Below are 18181 nucleotides of genomic sequence, written 5' to 3' on the forward strand. Positions count from 1 at the left end.
ACACACACACACACACACACACACACACACACACACACACAAAAAAAAAAAACAAAAAAAACAATGGGTTGTCTTTAATTGACTTGGTATTAGATGTAAATGTTTACTCTAGCACAATGGGTTACATAGGTGGCACAAAGCCCAAGGAGCAGCTTAAGGATCCTGGTTCAAGCCACCATCTCCCCACCTGTAGAGGACTCGCTTCATAGAAGCAGTGAAGCAGATCTGCAAGTGTCTATCTTTCTTTCCTCCCCTCTAGCTTTCTCTCTGTGCTATGAAAAAAAAAACACTTTTAAGACTCTATGGGGGTACGCATGACTTAGTATCTTAACAACATCCTTGTTAGTGCTGCAGATAATCACCTGCTCCATTCCTACAGGCATTGTGCTGGGAACCTCAGCCACAGTGTTTAAAGAAGCAGATCCCAAAAGATTTCTTGACACTTTCCTATCAATGACACAAAGTTCTCCAACTTCAAATGCATAAACGATCTATAGAACCTCTAGTTACACATATGAACAAAGAGAAATATGGGAGAAAAATCATAGTGCACTTTTTAACAATTACTTTTTAATATTTATTTTCCCTTTTGTTGCCCTGTTGTTGTTGTTATTGATGTCATCGTTGTTGGGTAGGACAGAGCTGGGGGTTCAAACCTGGTCCTTACGCTTTGTGCCACCTGTATTTAACCTGCTGTGCTACCGCCCGACTCCTCATAGTTCACTTTTATGATATTAAAGCAGTACTGCAGGGGCCTTTCTGTCTCACTCCCTCTATAGCCCCCCCACCCCACTTCCCTCTCTATTTCTGACTGTCTCTAACCAATAAATAAATAAAAATAATTTTTTAAAGTTTAAAAGGAGGAAAAAAAGAAGAATGGCGATCCACCTCCTTTTCCATAGAGCACACTGTGTAACACCCCACACAGAATCAGGACAGCTCAAGAGGAATCCAGTCCTGGTGGAAGGTGGTGATGGTGGATTGACCAGGGAGAGGCCCAGACATACGGCTGCTCCCCAGCATATTATTTTTTAATACATATTTATTTTCCACTTTGTTGCCCTTGTTCTTTTTAATTTATTTTTATTTTATTTATTTATTTATTCCCTTTTGTTGCCCTTGTTGTTTTATTGTTGTAGTTATTATTGATGTCGTTGTTGTTGGATAGGACAGAGAGAAATGGAGAGAGGAGGGGAAGACAGAGAGGGGGAAAGATAGACACCTGCAGACCTGCTTCACCGCCTGTGAAGCGACTCCCCTGCAGGTGGGGAGCCGGGGTTTGAACTGGGATCCTTATGCTGGTCCTTGTGCTTTGCACCAACCCTCCCAATCTCAGCCTCAATGATCCACACTCACAATATCCCGTCCAGTCTGAACTTACTGAAGTCTCCTCTCGAACGTCCAAATCAGCAGGAGATGAGAGCAGCAACCAGAGAAAAGTAGCGAAAAGCGGTGTCCCAGAATCACAGGATCCATTGCTAGTGTCTCTTACTTCCTGCAGTGTCGGTTTTCACTTTGGAGCACCGCCCACCAACAACCCACATTGGTCCATGTCCACTGTCTCAGAGTTTAATTGGGTGAAGCCCTTGCCACACACAACTACTCTTCTGATTGGATAATGTTCACACCCAATCGAAAGCAGAGATTTCTAAGTGACAGCAATGCTGTCCTATCAACTTCTATAGGGGCTGTGCCTGGAGAACCCTTAAAGCCAGAAATGGCTGGCAAAGCTTTCTCTTGAGTAATCTAGAAGCTTCAGTTGTTAAAAACCTACAGTTCCATCAGCTTCCTCACCCAGTTAGCTTTCTCCTGCTCGCTCTCTTCCGTGCTGCTTGGCCCTATGAGGCGCAGCTCTGTGACCACGCACCCCGGGTGCTTGGTGCAGCTGCTGTGCCCAGCGTGGAATATGAATTAAGTTTTGCAAAATTTTCCAAATCTATGTATAAAGCTGGTCATATATATAGTAGTATTCCTTTTAAAATCTCCTCACCTAAGAGCAGGTCCCCATAGTTTTGTAACATCTCATGGGTGCAAAATCTGTCTTGCCAGGTCCAGATACTATCACTCTTCCTAAGACAATTATTATTTTTTCTTTGTTTAGTACTTATTTTCCCATTTGTTGTCCTTGTTTATTGTAGTTATTATTATTATTGCTAATGCCATCATTGTTGGATAGCACAAAGAGAAATGGAGAGAAGAGGGGAAGACAGAGAGAGGGAGAAAAAAGATAAGACACCTTGAGATCTGCTTCACAACTTGTGAAGTGACTACCCTGCAGGTGGGGAGCTGAGGTCTGAAACAGGAATCCTTAAGCTGTTCCTTGTGCTTTGTGCTACGTGTGCTTAACCCACTGTGCTACCACCTGATTCACTCCTGAGACAATTCTAAGGCCACATCCTTGAGTCAGTGGTCTCTCCCTTGATCATGCTCTGTATATGGCTGCAGATAGTGCGAACACTAGCCAGTTCCTTACTATTTCCCCAACATTTGTCAAATCGGAGCTGCTTCTTTTTCTTTCTGAGGAGACTGAGCTCTACATTGATGTGGTTGAAGTCCCTCCACAGGGAGCCACTGGGGCCCTTCAAGGTGACCGTGAGACCCTTCAGAGAGACGTTGACATTCTCTGGAATGTCAACAAGTCTGGTTGCTGAGAATGGTCTTCATTCTTGCAGTAGACATGGCAAAGGAACTTCTTTCGTCCAGATCAACTCTTTTTACTGTAGTAACAAAAACAAAGTATCTAGGAATAAACCTAACCAAAGAAGTGAGAGACTTGTATAGTGAAAATTATGAGACACTCTTTCTCCCCAGGTTTCCATGTGTTCAGGTAGGTGAGTGTGGCCTACAGCTCCCTGTGTCTAAAGGAACCAAGCAGCTTCTCCCTCATAAATCTTCACTGTATTAGGCAGAGTAGTGCACTCACCAACCCTCTGTGCTTCCAGGGGAATTAGACAAGCCTCTCGCCCACAGGATTCACCTTATTGGTGCTGGCATGTAATCATATACATGTAAATTTCTCACATGCTTATTAAAAATTCTATCATTTCCTGATTGTTGTTATGTATAGCAAGTAAAAATGGTGTTAGACCAGCCTGAGAAACAGAATATCAATGTATAGTTTGCAAATTCACATCTTTGTACCGCATTTTAAAACATTCATGAGATCATCTCAACATAAACATATGCTAAAAAGAAATAAAATGTTGTTCCAGTGGTCCGGGAGGTGGAACAGTGGATAAAGCATAGAACTCTCAAGCATGAGGTCCTGAGTTCAATCCCCACAGCACATGTACTAGTGTGAAGTCTGGTTCTTTCACTCTCTTCTATGTTTCTCATAAATAAATAAATTCTTAAAGATGAGAACTCTACGCTTCCAAGTTAAAAAAAGGTCATCAATCCCAATCTTGGAAGCTAAAACACCTGATGACAGCAGAAATATACGAGAGAAGCATACGAGAGAAGATAGGGTAAGAGGGGTACAATTCCACACAATTTCCACCACCAGAACTCCCATATCCAATCCCATCCCTTGATAGCTCTCCTATCTTTATTCCTCTGGGAGTAGGGACCCAGGATTTTATGGCGTGCAGAAGGTGGAAGGTCTGATTTATCTTCACTGGTTTTCTCTCACGTACAAGTAGTCAATTATTTCCATCTTATCTACATGGATAGTCTTGTTTATTTTTTATTAACTTTATTTGATAGAGATAGCCAGAAATGGAGAGGAAGGTGGACATAGAGGGAGAGACACCTTACAGCCCTACTTCACCACTCACAAAACTATCCTCTAGCAGGTGAGGATCAGGGGCTTGAACCTAGATCCTTGCACACTGTAACATGTACTCAACCAGGTGCACCACCACCCAGCCCCAAGGTCTGGTTTGTAATGCTAGTGCATTCCTATGTATAAAAAATGTCACTCTATTTAAATATTTAATCTTTTCACATTAATAGACTTTCAGTATCAAATGGGCTTTTCTATGTATTAGAATTGAAGATGAAGGTAGTCCAGGAGGTGGTGCAGTAATATAGCTTTAGACTCTCAAGCAGGAAGTCCCAAGTTAAATCCCCAGCACAGACATGTACCAGAGTGAAGTCTGATTTTCTCTGTATCTCTTCCTATCATTCTACATGAATACATATTTAGAAATATTTAAAAATAAAATTAAAGATGAAAATGTTGAAATATTTATATTCCTTACAAGCACATAGGTTTGGGTTCACTGGTTTATTAAGAAAATATGATCTTAGGAGTCGGGCTGTAGCACAGCGGGTTAAAGCGCATGTGGCGCAAAGCGCAGGACCAGCATAAGGATCCCAGTTTGAGTCCCCAACTCCCCAAATGCAGGGGCATCACAGGTGATGAAGCAGGTTCTCTTAACTGTGAATTCTTTCATGTCTCAGAAGATGACTGGACCGTCTGAATGTTTTCATACATTGTTTACATTTATAGGGTTTTTCTCCACTGTGAATTTTTTCATGTGTCCGAAGACTACTGGAACAACTGAATGTTTTCCTACACTGTTTACATTCATAGGGCCTCTCTCCACTGTGCGTTCTTTCATGTTTCCGAAGAGTACCGCCATCACTGAATGTTTTACTACACTGTTTACATTCATAGGGCTTCTCTCCACTGTGCGTTCTTTCATGTATCCGAAGAGAACTGGAACAACTGAATGTTTTCCCACACTGTTTACATTCATAGGGCTTCTCTCCACTGTGAGTTCTTTCATGTGTCCGAAGAGAACTGGAACAACTGAATGTTTTCCCACACTGTTTACATTCATAGGGTTTCTCTCCACTGTGAGTTCTTTCATGTGTCCGAAGAGAACTGGAACAACTGAATGTTTTCCCACACTGTTTACATTCATAGGGTTTCTCTCCACTGTGAGTTCTTTCATGTGTCCGAAGATTACCAGATTGACTGAATGTTTTCCTACACTGTCTACATTCATAGGGCTTCTCTCCACTGTGCATTCTTTCGTGAATCCAAAGAGCACGGCTATTACTGAATGTTTTCCCACATTGTTGACATTCATAAGGTTTCTCTCCACTGTGAATTTTTTCATGTGTCCGAAGATGACTGGATTGACTGAATGTTTTACTACACTGTTTACATTTATAAGGCTTCTCTCCACTGTGCGTTCTTTCATGAGTCTGAAGATTACTGGATTGACTGAATGTTTTCCTACACTGTTTACATTCATAAGGTTTCTCTCCACTGTGAGTTCTTTCATGTGTCCGAAGATGACTGGAACAACTGAATGTTTTCCTACACTGTTTACATTCATAGGGTTTCTCTCCACTGTGCATTCTTTCATGTTTCCGAAGAGTACCGCTATCACTGAATGTTTTACTACACTGTTTACATTCATAGGGCTTCTCTCCACTGTGTGTTCTTTCATGTGTTTTAAGATAACTGGATTGACTGAATGTTTTCCTACAGTGTTTACATTCATAGGGTTTCTCTCCACTGTGCATTCTTTCATGTTTTCGAAGAGAACCAGATTGACTGAATGTTTTCCCACACTGTTTACACTCATAGGGCTTCTCTCCACTGTGCATTCTTTCATGTTTCCGAAGATTACCGGAAAAACTGAATGTTTTCCTACACTGTTTACATTCATAGGGCTTCTCTCCACTGTGCGTTCTTTCATGTGTCTGAAGTTTACTGGAAAAACTGAATGTTTTCCTACACTGTTTACACTCATAGAGTTTCCCTCCACTCTGAGTTCTTTTATGTCTCCGAAGATCACCGGGTTGATTGAACGTTTTACTACATTGCTTACGTTGATATGGTTTCTTTCCAATGGGAATTCTTTTCTGTTTTTTAAGCTGACTGGAATAAGGGAATACTTTGTTGTATACTTCACATTCTTGAGGTTTCCTACCATTTTGATTTTGTTCTTCGGCCTCAGGAATTTCCACTGTATTACTGGAAAACAGTGAGAATTTACTTAGTGATAGTGTAATGAAAAAAATGAAACTTTATGAAGAGAATGCAGGTCATTATTATGCATAAATGACCAAAATTCATACACATTATCAATACATTTGACTAAAACTGTTTATAATGACAAAATTACAATAATAAATTTAAATTATATAAAGGCTCTTGTAGTTAAAAAAAAAAACTCAAAAAGTTGTCAAATACTAAATAGTATACTTCACTGCTTGTGAGGCAACTCCCCTGCAGATGGGGTGCTGGGAGCTTGAACCGGGATCCTTACACAGGTCCTTGCACTTTGCACCATGTGTGCTTCACCCACTGTTTTGCTACCCGACTCCCAATATTGTATTTACTAATTGAAGTACTTTTTGTCAATGGCAAGGTTTATCTTTGTGTTGATTTTTTTTTCCTTTTAAAAAAATATTCTCAGGAGTCGTGCTGTAGCGCAGCGGGTTAAGCGCAGGTGGCACAAAGCACAAGGACCGGCATAAGGATCCCGGTTCGAACCCCAGCTCCCCACCTGCAGGGGAGTCGCTTCACAGGCTGTGAAGCAGGTCTGCAGGTGTCTATCTTTCTCTCCTCCTCTCTGTCTTCCCCTCCTCTCTCCATTTCTCTCTGTCCTATCCAACAACGACAACAACAATAATAACTACAACAATAAAACAACAGGGCAACAAAAGGGAATAAATAAAATAAATACTAAAAAAAAAAGAAAATACTTATATATATATATAAGTATTATAAATTATAAAATATATATATAAGTATTATAAATTATAAAATATATATATATATAGGAGATTCGACTTCCAGAGGCGGAGCTACGAGCAGCAGATCACTTTCTCTCCTCTCCTCTCCTCCCCTCTCCCGGATCAACTGGGAATACCATAGGAGACCAACCGGACCGAAACAAGACAGGACTACAATGACCACAGGAACCGAGTAAATCACCCATGAGTACAAACACGTGTGGCTGGTGACAGAGAGGGGCCTAAGGAGAGATTAAGTGACTGCTAACAGTTCAACAGTTTATCAGTGGAGACACCACCTCCAGTCTGCTCCACAACAAGGGGACAGCTGAAGGGAGGAAAGGACTCCCCAGAGACTCACCAAGTGCAACTCTGAGTCTCCATTGCTACTACCCTCAGAATCTGGAGCAGCAACAGGGAGGGACACCAGGGGACAGAGATCTAACCAGGAAACTCAGGAGAAGACCTATACCTCGGTGGCATAGCTGAGGGGCTGTGAAAGTCTCTTTGCATAACCACTAGATTATCTCTGCCACACCCTGCTTTATCTCTTGGTCAGGAGTCAGTGATTAAGCTAAGAAGCCTATTGATAGTTTAAAAGCCCCCAGGCTCCCATAGCCTACAGGGAAGAAAAAAAAAAGAGGCTTTTACACCACTGAGCTCCAACTCAGAAATTGAAAAAACTGTTAACTTCCACCACGGTAAACCATTTAATTAAATTACTTAGACACAAGTCAATCCAGGCAATAGTGATCAATAATTTGAAAAGTACTGATAAAGGGAACTCATAACATAATATATAAAATGGTTAAAACAACAAGAAAAAATATTGGAGAATTGAACCAGGACAAGAGTCCAGCTAAAAGTCCTCCAGAGGGTGAAGCACAAAACAATGAGTTCAACATCCAAACATTAGCTAAGGAAATAATAACAGGAGTGAGTAAAGAATTTGAAAAAATTGTAATCAGAAATGCAGGAACAACAAATGAGAATATGGAAGAAAATTCTAATTATCTCATGGTTATAAGAGAGCTGAAAGCTGAAATCGCTGAGCTAAGAAGGCAACTAGCTGAACAAGCTAAAACAGTATCAGAGCAGGGCAACAAAATAGATGAACTCCAGAAAGCAGTAGAGGGCAGAGAGAATAGAATCTATGAGGCTGAAGACAGAATTAGCAAGATTGAGAATGAATTAGAGACAACTAAAAAAGAAGTAAGAGATCTCAAAAAGAGATTAAGAGATGCTGAAAACAACAACAGAGTCCTATGGGATGACTTCAAAAGAAATAATATACGCATTATTGGCTTACCAGAGGAAGAAAGAGAAGGAGAGGAAGAAAGCATTCTCCAGGCCATAATAGCTGAAAATTTCTCAAGTCTAGACAACACCAAAGACATAAAGATTCAAGAAGCCCAGAGGGTCCCAAACAGAATTAACCCAGACCTAAAGACACCAAGACATGTCATACTTAGATTGGAAAGGAATAAGGATAAAGAAAGGATCCTCAAGGCTGCAAGAGAAAAACAAAGAGTCACCTACAAAGGAAAACCCATAAGATTAGCAGCAGACTTCTCCATACAAACACTACAGGCCAGAAGAGAATGGCAAGATATCTATCAATTGCTCAATGAGAAAGGCTTTCAGCCAAGAATACTATATCCTGCTAGACTGTCATTCAGACTAGATGGAAGCATCAAAACCTTCTCAGACAAGCAACAGTTGAAGGAAGCAACCATCACCAAGCCTGCCCTGAAAGAAGTTCTGAAAGGTCTCCTATAAACAACCAGACCACCACAAATAGGACATATATCAAAACACTCTAAAACTCTACAAGAATGGCGTTAAAATATCTTCAGTCTTTGATATCAATAAATGTCAATGGCCTGAATTCACCTATTAAGAGACACAGAGTAGGAAGATGGATCAGAAAACACAACCCAACAATATGTTGTCTACAGGAAACTCACCTAACTCAACAAGACAAACACAGACTTAAAGTGAAAGGATGGAAAACTATCATACAAGCCAATGGCTCACAAAAAAGGGCAGGAACAGCTATTCTCATATCTGACATGATAGACTTTAAAATAGATAAGATTAAAAAAGATAGGAATGGACACTACTTAATTCTCAGAGGATCAGTCAATCAAGAGGACTTAACAATTATTAATATCTATGCACCCAATGAGAAGCCATCTAAATACATCAAACTTCTATTGAAAGAGCTACAGCAATATATTAACAGTAACACAATCATAGTAGGGGACTTCAACACCCCACTCTCTCAACTTGACAGATCATCCAGGAAGAAAATCAGTAAAGACATAAGGGAGCTAAATGAAGACATAGATAAACTAGAACTATTGGACATTTTCAGAGTCATTCATCCCAAGAAACTGGAATACACAATTTACTCAAATCCACATGGATCATTCTCAAGGATAGACCATATGTTAGGCCACAAAGACAGCATCAGCCTATTCAAGAGTACTGAAATCATCCCAAGCATCTTCTCAGACCACAGTGGAATTAAACTAACACTTAACAATCAACAAAAGATTAGTAACAGTCCCAAAATGTGGAAGCTCAACAGTACACTTCTTAACAACTTCTGGGTCAAAGAGGAAATCAAGGAAGAAATCAAAATGTTTCGAGAGTTCAATGAAAATGAAGACACAAGCTATCAAAATATTTGGGACACAGCTAAAGCAGTCCTAAGAGGGAAGTTCATAGCTATACAAGCACACATTAGGAAACAAGCAAAGGCACAAATAAACAGCCTGATTGCACATCTTAAAGACCTAGAAGAAGAACAACAAAGGAATCCTAAAGCAACCAGAAGGACAGAAATCACTAAAGTTAGGGCAGAAATAAATAACATTGAGAATAGGAAAACCATACAAAAGATCAATGAAAGTAAATGTTGGTTCTTCGAAAGAGTAAACAAAATCGACAAACCTTTAGCCAGACTCACAAAACAAAAAAGGGACAAGACCCAAATAAATCGCATAGTAAATGAAAGAGGAGAAATCACAACAGACACTGCAGAAATTCAACATATCATGCGAGGCTTCTATGAACAACTATATGCCACCAAGCTAGAGAACCTGGAAGAAATGAATGATTTCCTAGATACCTACCTACCAAAACAAAGTAAAGAGGAAGTGGATAACATGAACAGGCCCATCACAGCTATTGAAATTGAAACAGTTATCAAAAATCTTCCCAAAAATAAAAGTCCTGGACCAGATGGTTTTACAAATGAATTCTACAAAACCTTCAAAGAAGAACTAATACCTCTACTTTTAGAGGTCTTCCAGAAGATAGAAGACACTGGAGTACTCCCTGCCAGCTTCTATGAAGCGAACATCACCCTGATACCAAAGCAGACTGGGACACAACCAAAAAAGAAAACTACAGACCAATATCTCTGATGAACATAGATGCAAAAATATTGAACAAAATTCTAGCCAACTGGATACAGCAGTATATCAAAAAGATTGTTCATCATGACCAAGTGGGGTTTATCCCAGGCATGCAAGGTTGGTTTAATATACATAAATCAATCAATGTGATCCACCACATCAACAAAAGCAAGACCAAAAACCACATGGTCTTATCTATAGATGTAGAGAAAGCCTTTGACAAAATACAACATCCCTTTATGATCAAAACACTACAAAAAATGGGAATAGATGGAAAATTCCTGAAGATAGTGGAGTCTATATATAGCAAATCTACAGCCAACAACATACTCAATGGTGAAAAACTGGAAGCATTTCCACTCAGATCAGGTACTAGACAGGGATGCCCACTATCACCATTACTATTCAACATAGTGTTGGAAGTTCTTGCCATAGCAATCAGGCAGGAGCAAGGAATTAAAGGCATACAGATAGGAAGAGAAGAAGTCAAACTCTCCTTATTTGCAGATGACATGATAGTATACATGGAAAAACCTAAGGACTCCAGCAAGAAGCTTTTGGAAATCATCAGGAAATACAGTAAGGTGTCAGGCTACAAAATTAACATTCAAAAGTCAGTGGCATTCCTCTATGCAAACACTAAGTTAGAAGAAATTGAAATCCAGAAATCAGTTCCTTTTTCTATATCAACAAAAACAATAAAATATCTAGGAGTAAACCTAACCAAAGAAGTGAAAGACTTGTATACTGAAAATTATGAGTCACTATTCAAAGAAATTGAAAAAGACACAAAGAAGTGGAAAGATATTCCATGTTCATGGGTTGGAAAAATTAACACCATCAAAATGAATATATTACCCAGAGCCATCTACAAATTGAATGCTATCCCCATCAAGATCCCAACCACATTTTTTAGGAGAATAGAACAAATGCTACAAATGTTTATCTGGAACCAGAAAAGACCTAGAATTGCCAAAACAATCTTGAGAAAAAAGAACAGAACCGGAGGCATCACACTCCCAGAATTCAAACTGTATTATAGGGCCATTGTCATCAAAACTGCTTGGTACTGGAACATGAACAGACACACTGACCAGTGGAATAGAACTGAGAGCCCAGAAATGAGGCCCCACACGTATGGACATCTAATCTTTGACAAAGGGGCCCAGACTATTACATAGGGAAAGCAGAGTCTCTTCAACAAATGGTGTTGAAACAAGCAGAAGAATGAAACTGAATCACTGTATTTCACCAAATACAAAAGTAAATTCCAAGTGGATCAAGGACTTGGATGTTAGACCACAAACTATCAGATACTTAGAGGAAAATATTGGCAGAACTTTTTTCCGCATAAATTTTAAAGACATTTTCAACGAAACAAATCCAATTACAAGGAAGACTAAGGCAAGTATAAACCTATGGGACTACATCAAATTAAAAAGCTTCTTCACAGCAAAAGAAACCACTACCCAAACCAAGAGACCCCTCACAGAATGGGAGATCTTTACATGCCATACATCAGATAAGAGTTTAATAACCAATATATATAAAGAGCTTGCCAGACTCAACAACAAGACAACAAATAACCCTATACAAAAATGGGGGGAGGACTTGGACAGAATATTCACCACAGAAGAGATCCAAAAGGCCGAGAAACACATGAAAAAATGCTCCAAGTCTCTGATTGTCAGAGAAATGCAAATCAAGACAACAATGAGATATCACTTCACTCCTGTGAGAATGTCATACATCAGAAAAGGTAACAGCAGCAAATGCTGGAGAGGGTGTGGGGTCAAAGGAACCCTCCTGCACTGCTGGTGGGAATGTCAATTGTTCCAACCTCTGTGTAGAACAGTCTGGAGAACTCTCAGAAGGCTAGAAATGGACCTACCCTATGACCCTGCAATTTCCCTCCTGGGGATATATCCTAAGGAAGCCAACACATCCATCCAAAAAGATCTGTGTACACATATGTTCTTGGCAGCACAATTTGTAATAGCCAAAACCTGGAAGCAACCCAGGTGTCCAACAACAGATGAGTGGCTGAGCAAGTTGTGGTATATATACACACAATGGAATACTACTCAGCTGTAAAAAATGATGACTTCACCGTTTTCAGCCGATCTTGGATGGACCTTGAAAAAATCATGTTGAGTGAAATAAATCAGAAACAGAAGGATGAATATGGGATGATCTCACTCTCAGGCCGAAGGTGAAAAACAAGATTAGAAAAGAAAACACAAGTCGAACCTGAAATGGAATTGGAGTATTACACCAAAGTAAAAGACTCTGGGGTGGGTGGGTGTGTGGGGAGAATACAGGTCCATGAAAGATGATGAATGACATAGTGGGGGTTGTATTGTTAAATGGGAATCTGGGGAATGTTATGCATGTACAAACTATTGTATTTACTGTTGAATGTAAAACATTAATTCCCCAATAAAGAAATAAATTATTAAAAAAAAATATATATATATATTTATTCTCTTTTGTTGCCCATGTTTTTTTTTTATTGTTGTAGTAATTGTTGTTTTTATTATTGATGTTGTTGTTGTAGGACAGGACAGAAATGTAGAGATGAAGGTGAGAGGAAGATAAACACCTGCAGATCTGTTTCACTGCTTGTGAAGTGACTTCCCACAGGTCTCCACAGGTCGAAGCTAGGTGTTCGAACTGGGATCCTTATGCTAGTCCTTGTGCTTTGCACCATGTGAGCTTAACACACTGCGCTACTGCCCGTGTCCCTGTGTTGAAATTTTTCATTGAAGTCACTAAGTTTTTTATTAAAACTCTCTAAATATTATTAAAAACATAGATATTCATAGAAGGGACATATGCTTAATTTTTCCAAGTGTACTACTTTGTAAACACTTGATTTTCTCTGCCTTATTTATTTTTTGTATGTGATATATATATGTATATATATATATGATATATATATACATATGATATATATATATTTATAATCCTTTTTGTTGCCCTTGTTGCTTTTATTATTGTTGTAGTTATTATTTTTGTTGTTGTTATTAATGTTATCATTGTTTGACAGTACAGAGATAAATGGAGAGAGCAGGGGAAGACAGAGGGGGGAAAGAAAGACACATGCAGACCTGCTTCACTGCCTGTGAAGCAGTTCCCTGCAGGTGGGGAGCTGGGGGCTCACACCAGTCTTGACCTTTGTGCCATGTGAGCTTAACCCACTGCACTACCACCTGAATTCCCTATGCCTTAATTCTAAAAGTTTCGATTTCTTTCTTATCTGTGTCAAATTTTGTCATCAAGTGGAAAGAAATGATAATCCAGAACACCATTTTCTTACATGTACTGCCAGTGATATAATGAGGACCTCAGGCTTATACATCACATCCATCATTATTTGAGTCAATTACCAACTATTCCATAAGCTATTCATGTCATCATTTTTTATGAAGTACTTTAAGAATTATCTGTATTAGCCATTATAAATTCTCTTTACTTTAAAAACATTGTTTTATAGGGCGTCAAGAGGTAGCACAGTGGGTTAAACACAAATGGCACAAAGTGCAAAGACCAGTGTAAGGGTCCAGGTTTGAGCCCCTGGCTCCGCACCTGCAGGGGAGTCATTTCACAGGTGGTGAAGCAGGTCATCCCCTCCTATTTCCATTTATCTCTGTCCTATGCAACAATGACGACATCAATAACAGCAACAACTACAACAATAAAACAACAAGGGCAACAAAAGAGGATAATGAAATAAATAAATATTAAAAAATGTTATTTAAAAAGATTGTATTATAGCAAGAGCCAAGCAACAGCTCAAATACTAGTGAGCACACACTTAGGAATCCAAAAGGGTCCACTCAGGGAAATCATGAAGGTAACAAATGACAGAGAAGTTCACAGTAGTTTTCTGGGTAGGACAGTATATTTTATTATGAATGAGATTCAAACCTTTTACTTCCTTGGTCATTATATTTCTCTTTGATGGAATGATCCCCTTGTAACTTTCCTAAAAACAAAAAAGATATTAGAAAAGATACAAATATATTGAATTTTTCATCCCTCATGAGTCACAATCACAATCAGGCCCCTTTCACTTAACCATGTCTCTGCATACATTGGTGAACAATGGAAAAAATATGTCTTATCATTGAGAAAAGAATGAATATCATAATTACCTATAGACAGAATGTTTCTAAAGTTTTCCCACATCACATTTCTGTAGAGTTTCTTCTCTGGAGAATTTAATAGTGCCCACTCCTCTTGAGTGAATATCACTTTTACATCTTCAAAGGTCACCAAGCACTAAAACATACAGTGTATTTATTTATATGAGAAAACACTTCATACTGACAGCAGATTAGACAACCATGATCTACTTTATGAAGTCAGTGATTGTCTCATCACCAAACATACCAAATACCTTACTCTCACGGTCTAGAATGTGACACACTAATTGGTACAGTGATGAAAGCTTTGTGCTATCATCAGGTCCTGACCCCAGTCCCTGGAATCTCATATGACAGAGATGTTACTATGAAGTGTGCTTGGAATGGTGGAGAAACAGGTCCAAGCATAATTCAGTCAGATTTGGGAGACCATTCAGTGAACAACTTAATTTCTTTACCTTTTTATGTTTTCATCACTGAGGCTTTTAGACCTCCATGTTATAATTTTAGGAAGAAAAATAGAAAGAAAGACACCCCAGCACTGAAGCTCCAGTGTAGTAGAGGCCTGGCTTAATTGAGGACCATGCACATGGCAAGGAAGCAATAAATAAATTTAATTAAAAAATAAAGGAAAAAACTTTTTAAAAATGACTTAAAGTGGAGGTCAGTTTGTAGCTTAAAAAAAAAAAAAATGAAGGCACTCATGTTCAGCAGGGAAGCAATTACAGAAGCCATAATTTCCATGTTCGGCACCCCATAATGATCCTGGGTCCATCCTCCCAGATGAAGACAACATAGGGAAGCTATCAAGGGAGGGGAGTTGTGGGGTGGGAATTGTGTGGAAATGTAGCCCTCTTATCCTATAGTCGTGTAAATGTTTCCATTTTATAAAAAATAAAAACCAACAAAAGGAAGACACATGACTGACACTACAGGACAACTTCCAAGTAAGTGCACATAATTATTGTCTAGAATTGGATCCAACAATAACAGCATCTATTTGTGAGAGAGAAGAAAACATACTTGCTCCTTAAAATTGAATAAATAATGTTAGATAAAAGGAGAGCACCATTAGTCAGAGAATTCTTAGATTTCCCCAAAAATATGATGGGCCTAGACCTCTAATCTCTCTCTATCATTACTGGTCACTACTATCAAATTTGGGAACTACTCTCGGCCTTAATCCAGTTTTCTAGTTCTATTCTCAACTCTGATGCCATCTTCCCAAATAATATTTTTAGTCCATCTTTGTGTTACAATCAAGCTCAAGCAAAAATCACTGAAATCATGGGCCCATAGGAAAACACCTAAAGAAGGCAACATAGCTGCATTATACTGTAAAATTCCTATTCTGATCTGCTCTAATCTTACTTTCTGGTTCCTGTTTATTAAACATTTTGTTCTGCTTTATGTCTTACTGTCTTTCAGTCACCAAGTTGTAGATGCTATGATTCCATCTTGAATACTCTTGATACATGACTTCATCAATGTGCCGTAGAACTACAACTCTGCTGAACTCTACCTTTGTAGGGAAAGAAACAAACAGGCTGGGGGTATAGATCAAAAGTGCCAATGTCCATGTCCAGCAGAGAAGCAATTGCAAAAATCAGAACTCCCACTTTCTGCACCACATGCACAGTTTTTGTCTACACTCCCAGAGGAGGAGAATTGTTAGGGAAATATGACTATATGGCTCTGGAATATAATTCTATCAGGACAATGATAGAAAAGAGGAAAAAAAGCACTGACACTCAGAAGTAGTTATTGGTATAGGTGATACTTAAAAAGGAAGAGAAGGGCCATAGTAAAATTATATATTTGTGGAAATAACATTCAACCATATCTGGTAGAATCACTGCAGTTAGCTACCAATGGAGGAAATTAAGACACAAAACTGTGCTGCTGAGAACACTGTGGACTTTTATGCCCTGGATATTTCATAATTATAGTATCAATATTAAATCACCAATAAAAATAAAATAAATAAAAGGAGAGGGCCAAAGAGAGTTTTCATCAGTTTGAGAGTGTGCCTTGACATGGATAAGACCCAGATTCCAGACCTGGAAGCATATTGCACCACAGCAAGAGGGGGAGCTCAAGAGCTGTGCTATCTCTGAGTAAACACCCAGGAAAGTTGAAATTACATTTGTGCAAGGCAGTACCTTGGGAAAAGAAAAATGTTGATAAAAGAAATGAAGGAATAGAATGGAACAAGTCTTCCTAACATGTTTTGCATATCCCTTTCAATTTTTCAAACCCATGAATAATGGTATAACAATGCATTAATTTCTTGGGTCAGAGTAGTCAATTATGTGAACAATCTGACAGCAGAACAGACACCTTTCTCAATAGAAATATTGGAATAATGGCCTTAATTCAAGCTGTGAAAAGAAAGCATTTCCCATTGTTGCATGCCACAATTAGATAATTTTCCCCCCACCATCAGGGTTATTGCTGGGAATTAGTGCCAGCACTACAATCTATGGCTCTAGGCAGAGATTTTATTTCGTTTCTCCTGTTTGTCTGTTTGTAATTGAATATAACTGATATAAATTGAATGGGAATGGGGCATATATAGAAAGAGAAACACAGACTCCTGAAGACCTACCTGGCTTCAGTCATGGTGGAGAGCAGAAGTTGAAACGGTTATTTCTCATGGTAACCTATATGCCTAACTGGGTGTACCCATCAAGATAAGTATTTTCATAGCATATAGACAGCTTGGGTAGAAAGAAATAAAAGGCTTAGGGTATAAGTAGGTAAGTTCTGAAGAACTTCATTTCTCTTCGTGTAATAAATTTATTTATTTCCAACAGAGCATGAGGGAAAGAAAAGGAAAAAAAAACCAGACTACCACTAATGAAGTTTCCTTCTTCACATCTCTGTGTGGTGTGAGGGATTTAAACTCAATATCTGCACATGAAACTCAAAAAAATCTGTAACAGGATCTTCATGGTGGCACACACAGTAGAAAGCACACATTCCAGGTTCAATGGAGGAACAGCACTGCGGTGTTTCTTGTTCACTTTCCCTCCCTCCTCTCTTTTGGTCATATCTACCTAATATCTGTATCTATATATCATGGCAGCAAAGACTGGTGACAAAATAAGTTTTTAAGTAAATATTCAGGCAAATCAGAAGCAGTGAAATGAACACTCATAACAGAAAATGCACATATAAATTAAAATACAACTCAGGAGGAAAAAGAGTCAGATCTGGCATATGTCATTTACCTGAGAAAGTGTCATTTCTCCCTCTTTCTCTCAATTTCTTTTCAGGCCAGAAAATGAAAAGAAGCAGTATCTTCAGACTGTGATTTGCCTCCACAAGCCAGGCCTCTTGGCTTGACAGCAAGCACTATGCCTGCAGGGAATGTAAAACTGGGAATTGGTAATCAAAGTCAAGACACCTAGTGATTACTGGCAAACAGTTTTTATATCTCGCACACCAGTTCCAAAATTAGTTAATAACAAAAGCTCCTGGGCCCTGATGTGCTGTATGATTTCCATTTTTGGTAATGTTGCTACATGTTAAGTGCACATGGCAAGAAGAACCAGGACCGCGTAAGTATCCTGGTTTGAGCCCCCGGCTCCCCACCTGCATGGGAGTTGCTTCATTGGCTGTGAAGCAGGTCTGCAGGTGCCTTATCTTTTTTTCCCTCTTTGTCTTCCCCTTCTCTCTCCATTTCTCTCTGTCCTATCTAACAACAATGACATCAGTAATCGCAACAATAAAAAACAAAAAGGGCAACAAAAGGGAATATAAATATTTTTTTAAAAGCTATCCCATTTATACATAAAGAAAAGTTGAGCAAAATTATTTCACAGTTATGCATACAAGGACTAAGAGACGGCCAGAGGTCACAAAGATTGTCATGGCTTTTTAAGTGCATATGCTACATAGTGCAAG

At 38.9% G+C, this 18181-nt stretch overlaps 2 protein-coding genes across 7 annotated transcripts in view; one reads left to right on the top strand and one right to left on the bottom strand.

Annotated features, from left to right (window-relative positions):
* The window catches only part of LOC103123871 (zinc finger protein 709-like), a 236158-nt gene that overhangs the window by 116457 nt on the left and 101520 nt on the right, over positions 1-18181 (top strand). The gene's annotated exons all lie outside the window — the stretch shown is intronic.
* The window catches only part of LOC132535583 (zinc finger protein 14-like), a 178921-nt gene that overhangs the window by 8451 nt on the left and 152289 nt on the right, over positions 1-18181 (bottom strand). For 2 of the 5 annotated variants that reach the window (XM_060182106.1, XM_060182105.1), the window contains exons 2-5: positions 17506-17635; positions 14282-14408; positions 14055-14112; positions 4214-5935 (exon numbers count right to left, since the gene is read on the bottom strand). In XM_060182106.1, coding sequence (XP_060038089.1) covers positions 4378-5935; positions 14055-14112; positions 14282-14408; positions 17506-17520 — 1758 coding nt within the window. In that variant the 5' untranslated portion in view covers positions 17521-17635 and the 3' untranslated portion in view covers positions 4214-4377. Of the gene's footprint in view, positions 1-699; positions 710-4213; positions 5936-14054; positions 14113-14281; positions 14409-17505; positions 17636-18181 lie in introns of those variants that run through there. The other 3 variants (XM_060182104.1, XM_060182107.1, XM_060182108.1) reach the window with 2 other exon arrangements.

The sequence above is a fragment of the Erinaceus europaeus genome, chromosome 23, assembly GCF_950295315.1.
Source record: "Erinaceus europaeus chromosome 23, mEriEur2.1, whole genome shotgun sequence".
In the NCBI taxonomy this organism is placed as follows: Eukaryota; Metazoa; Chordata; class Mammalia; order Eulipotyphla; family Erinaceidae; genus Erinaceus; species Erinaceus europaeus.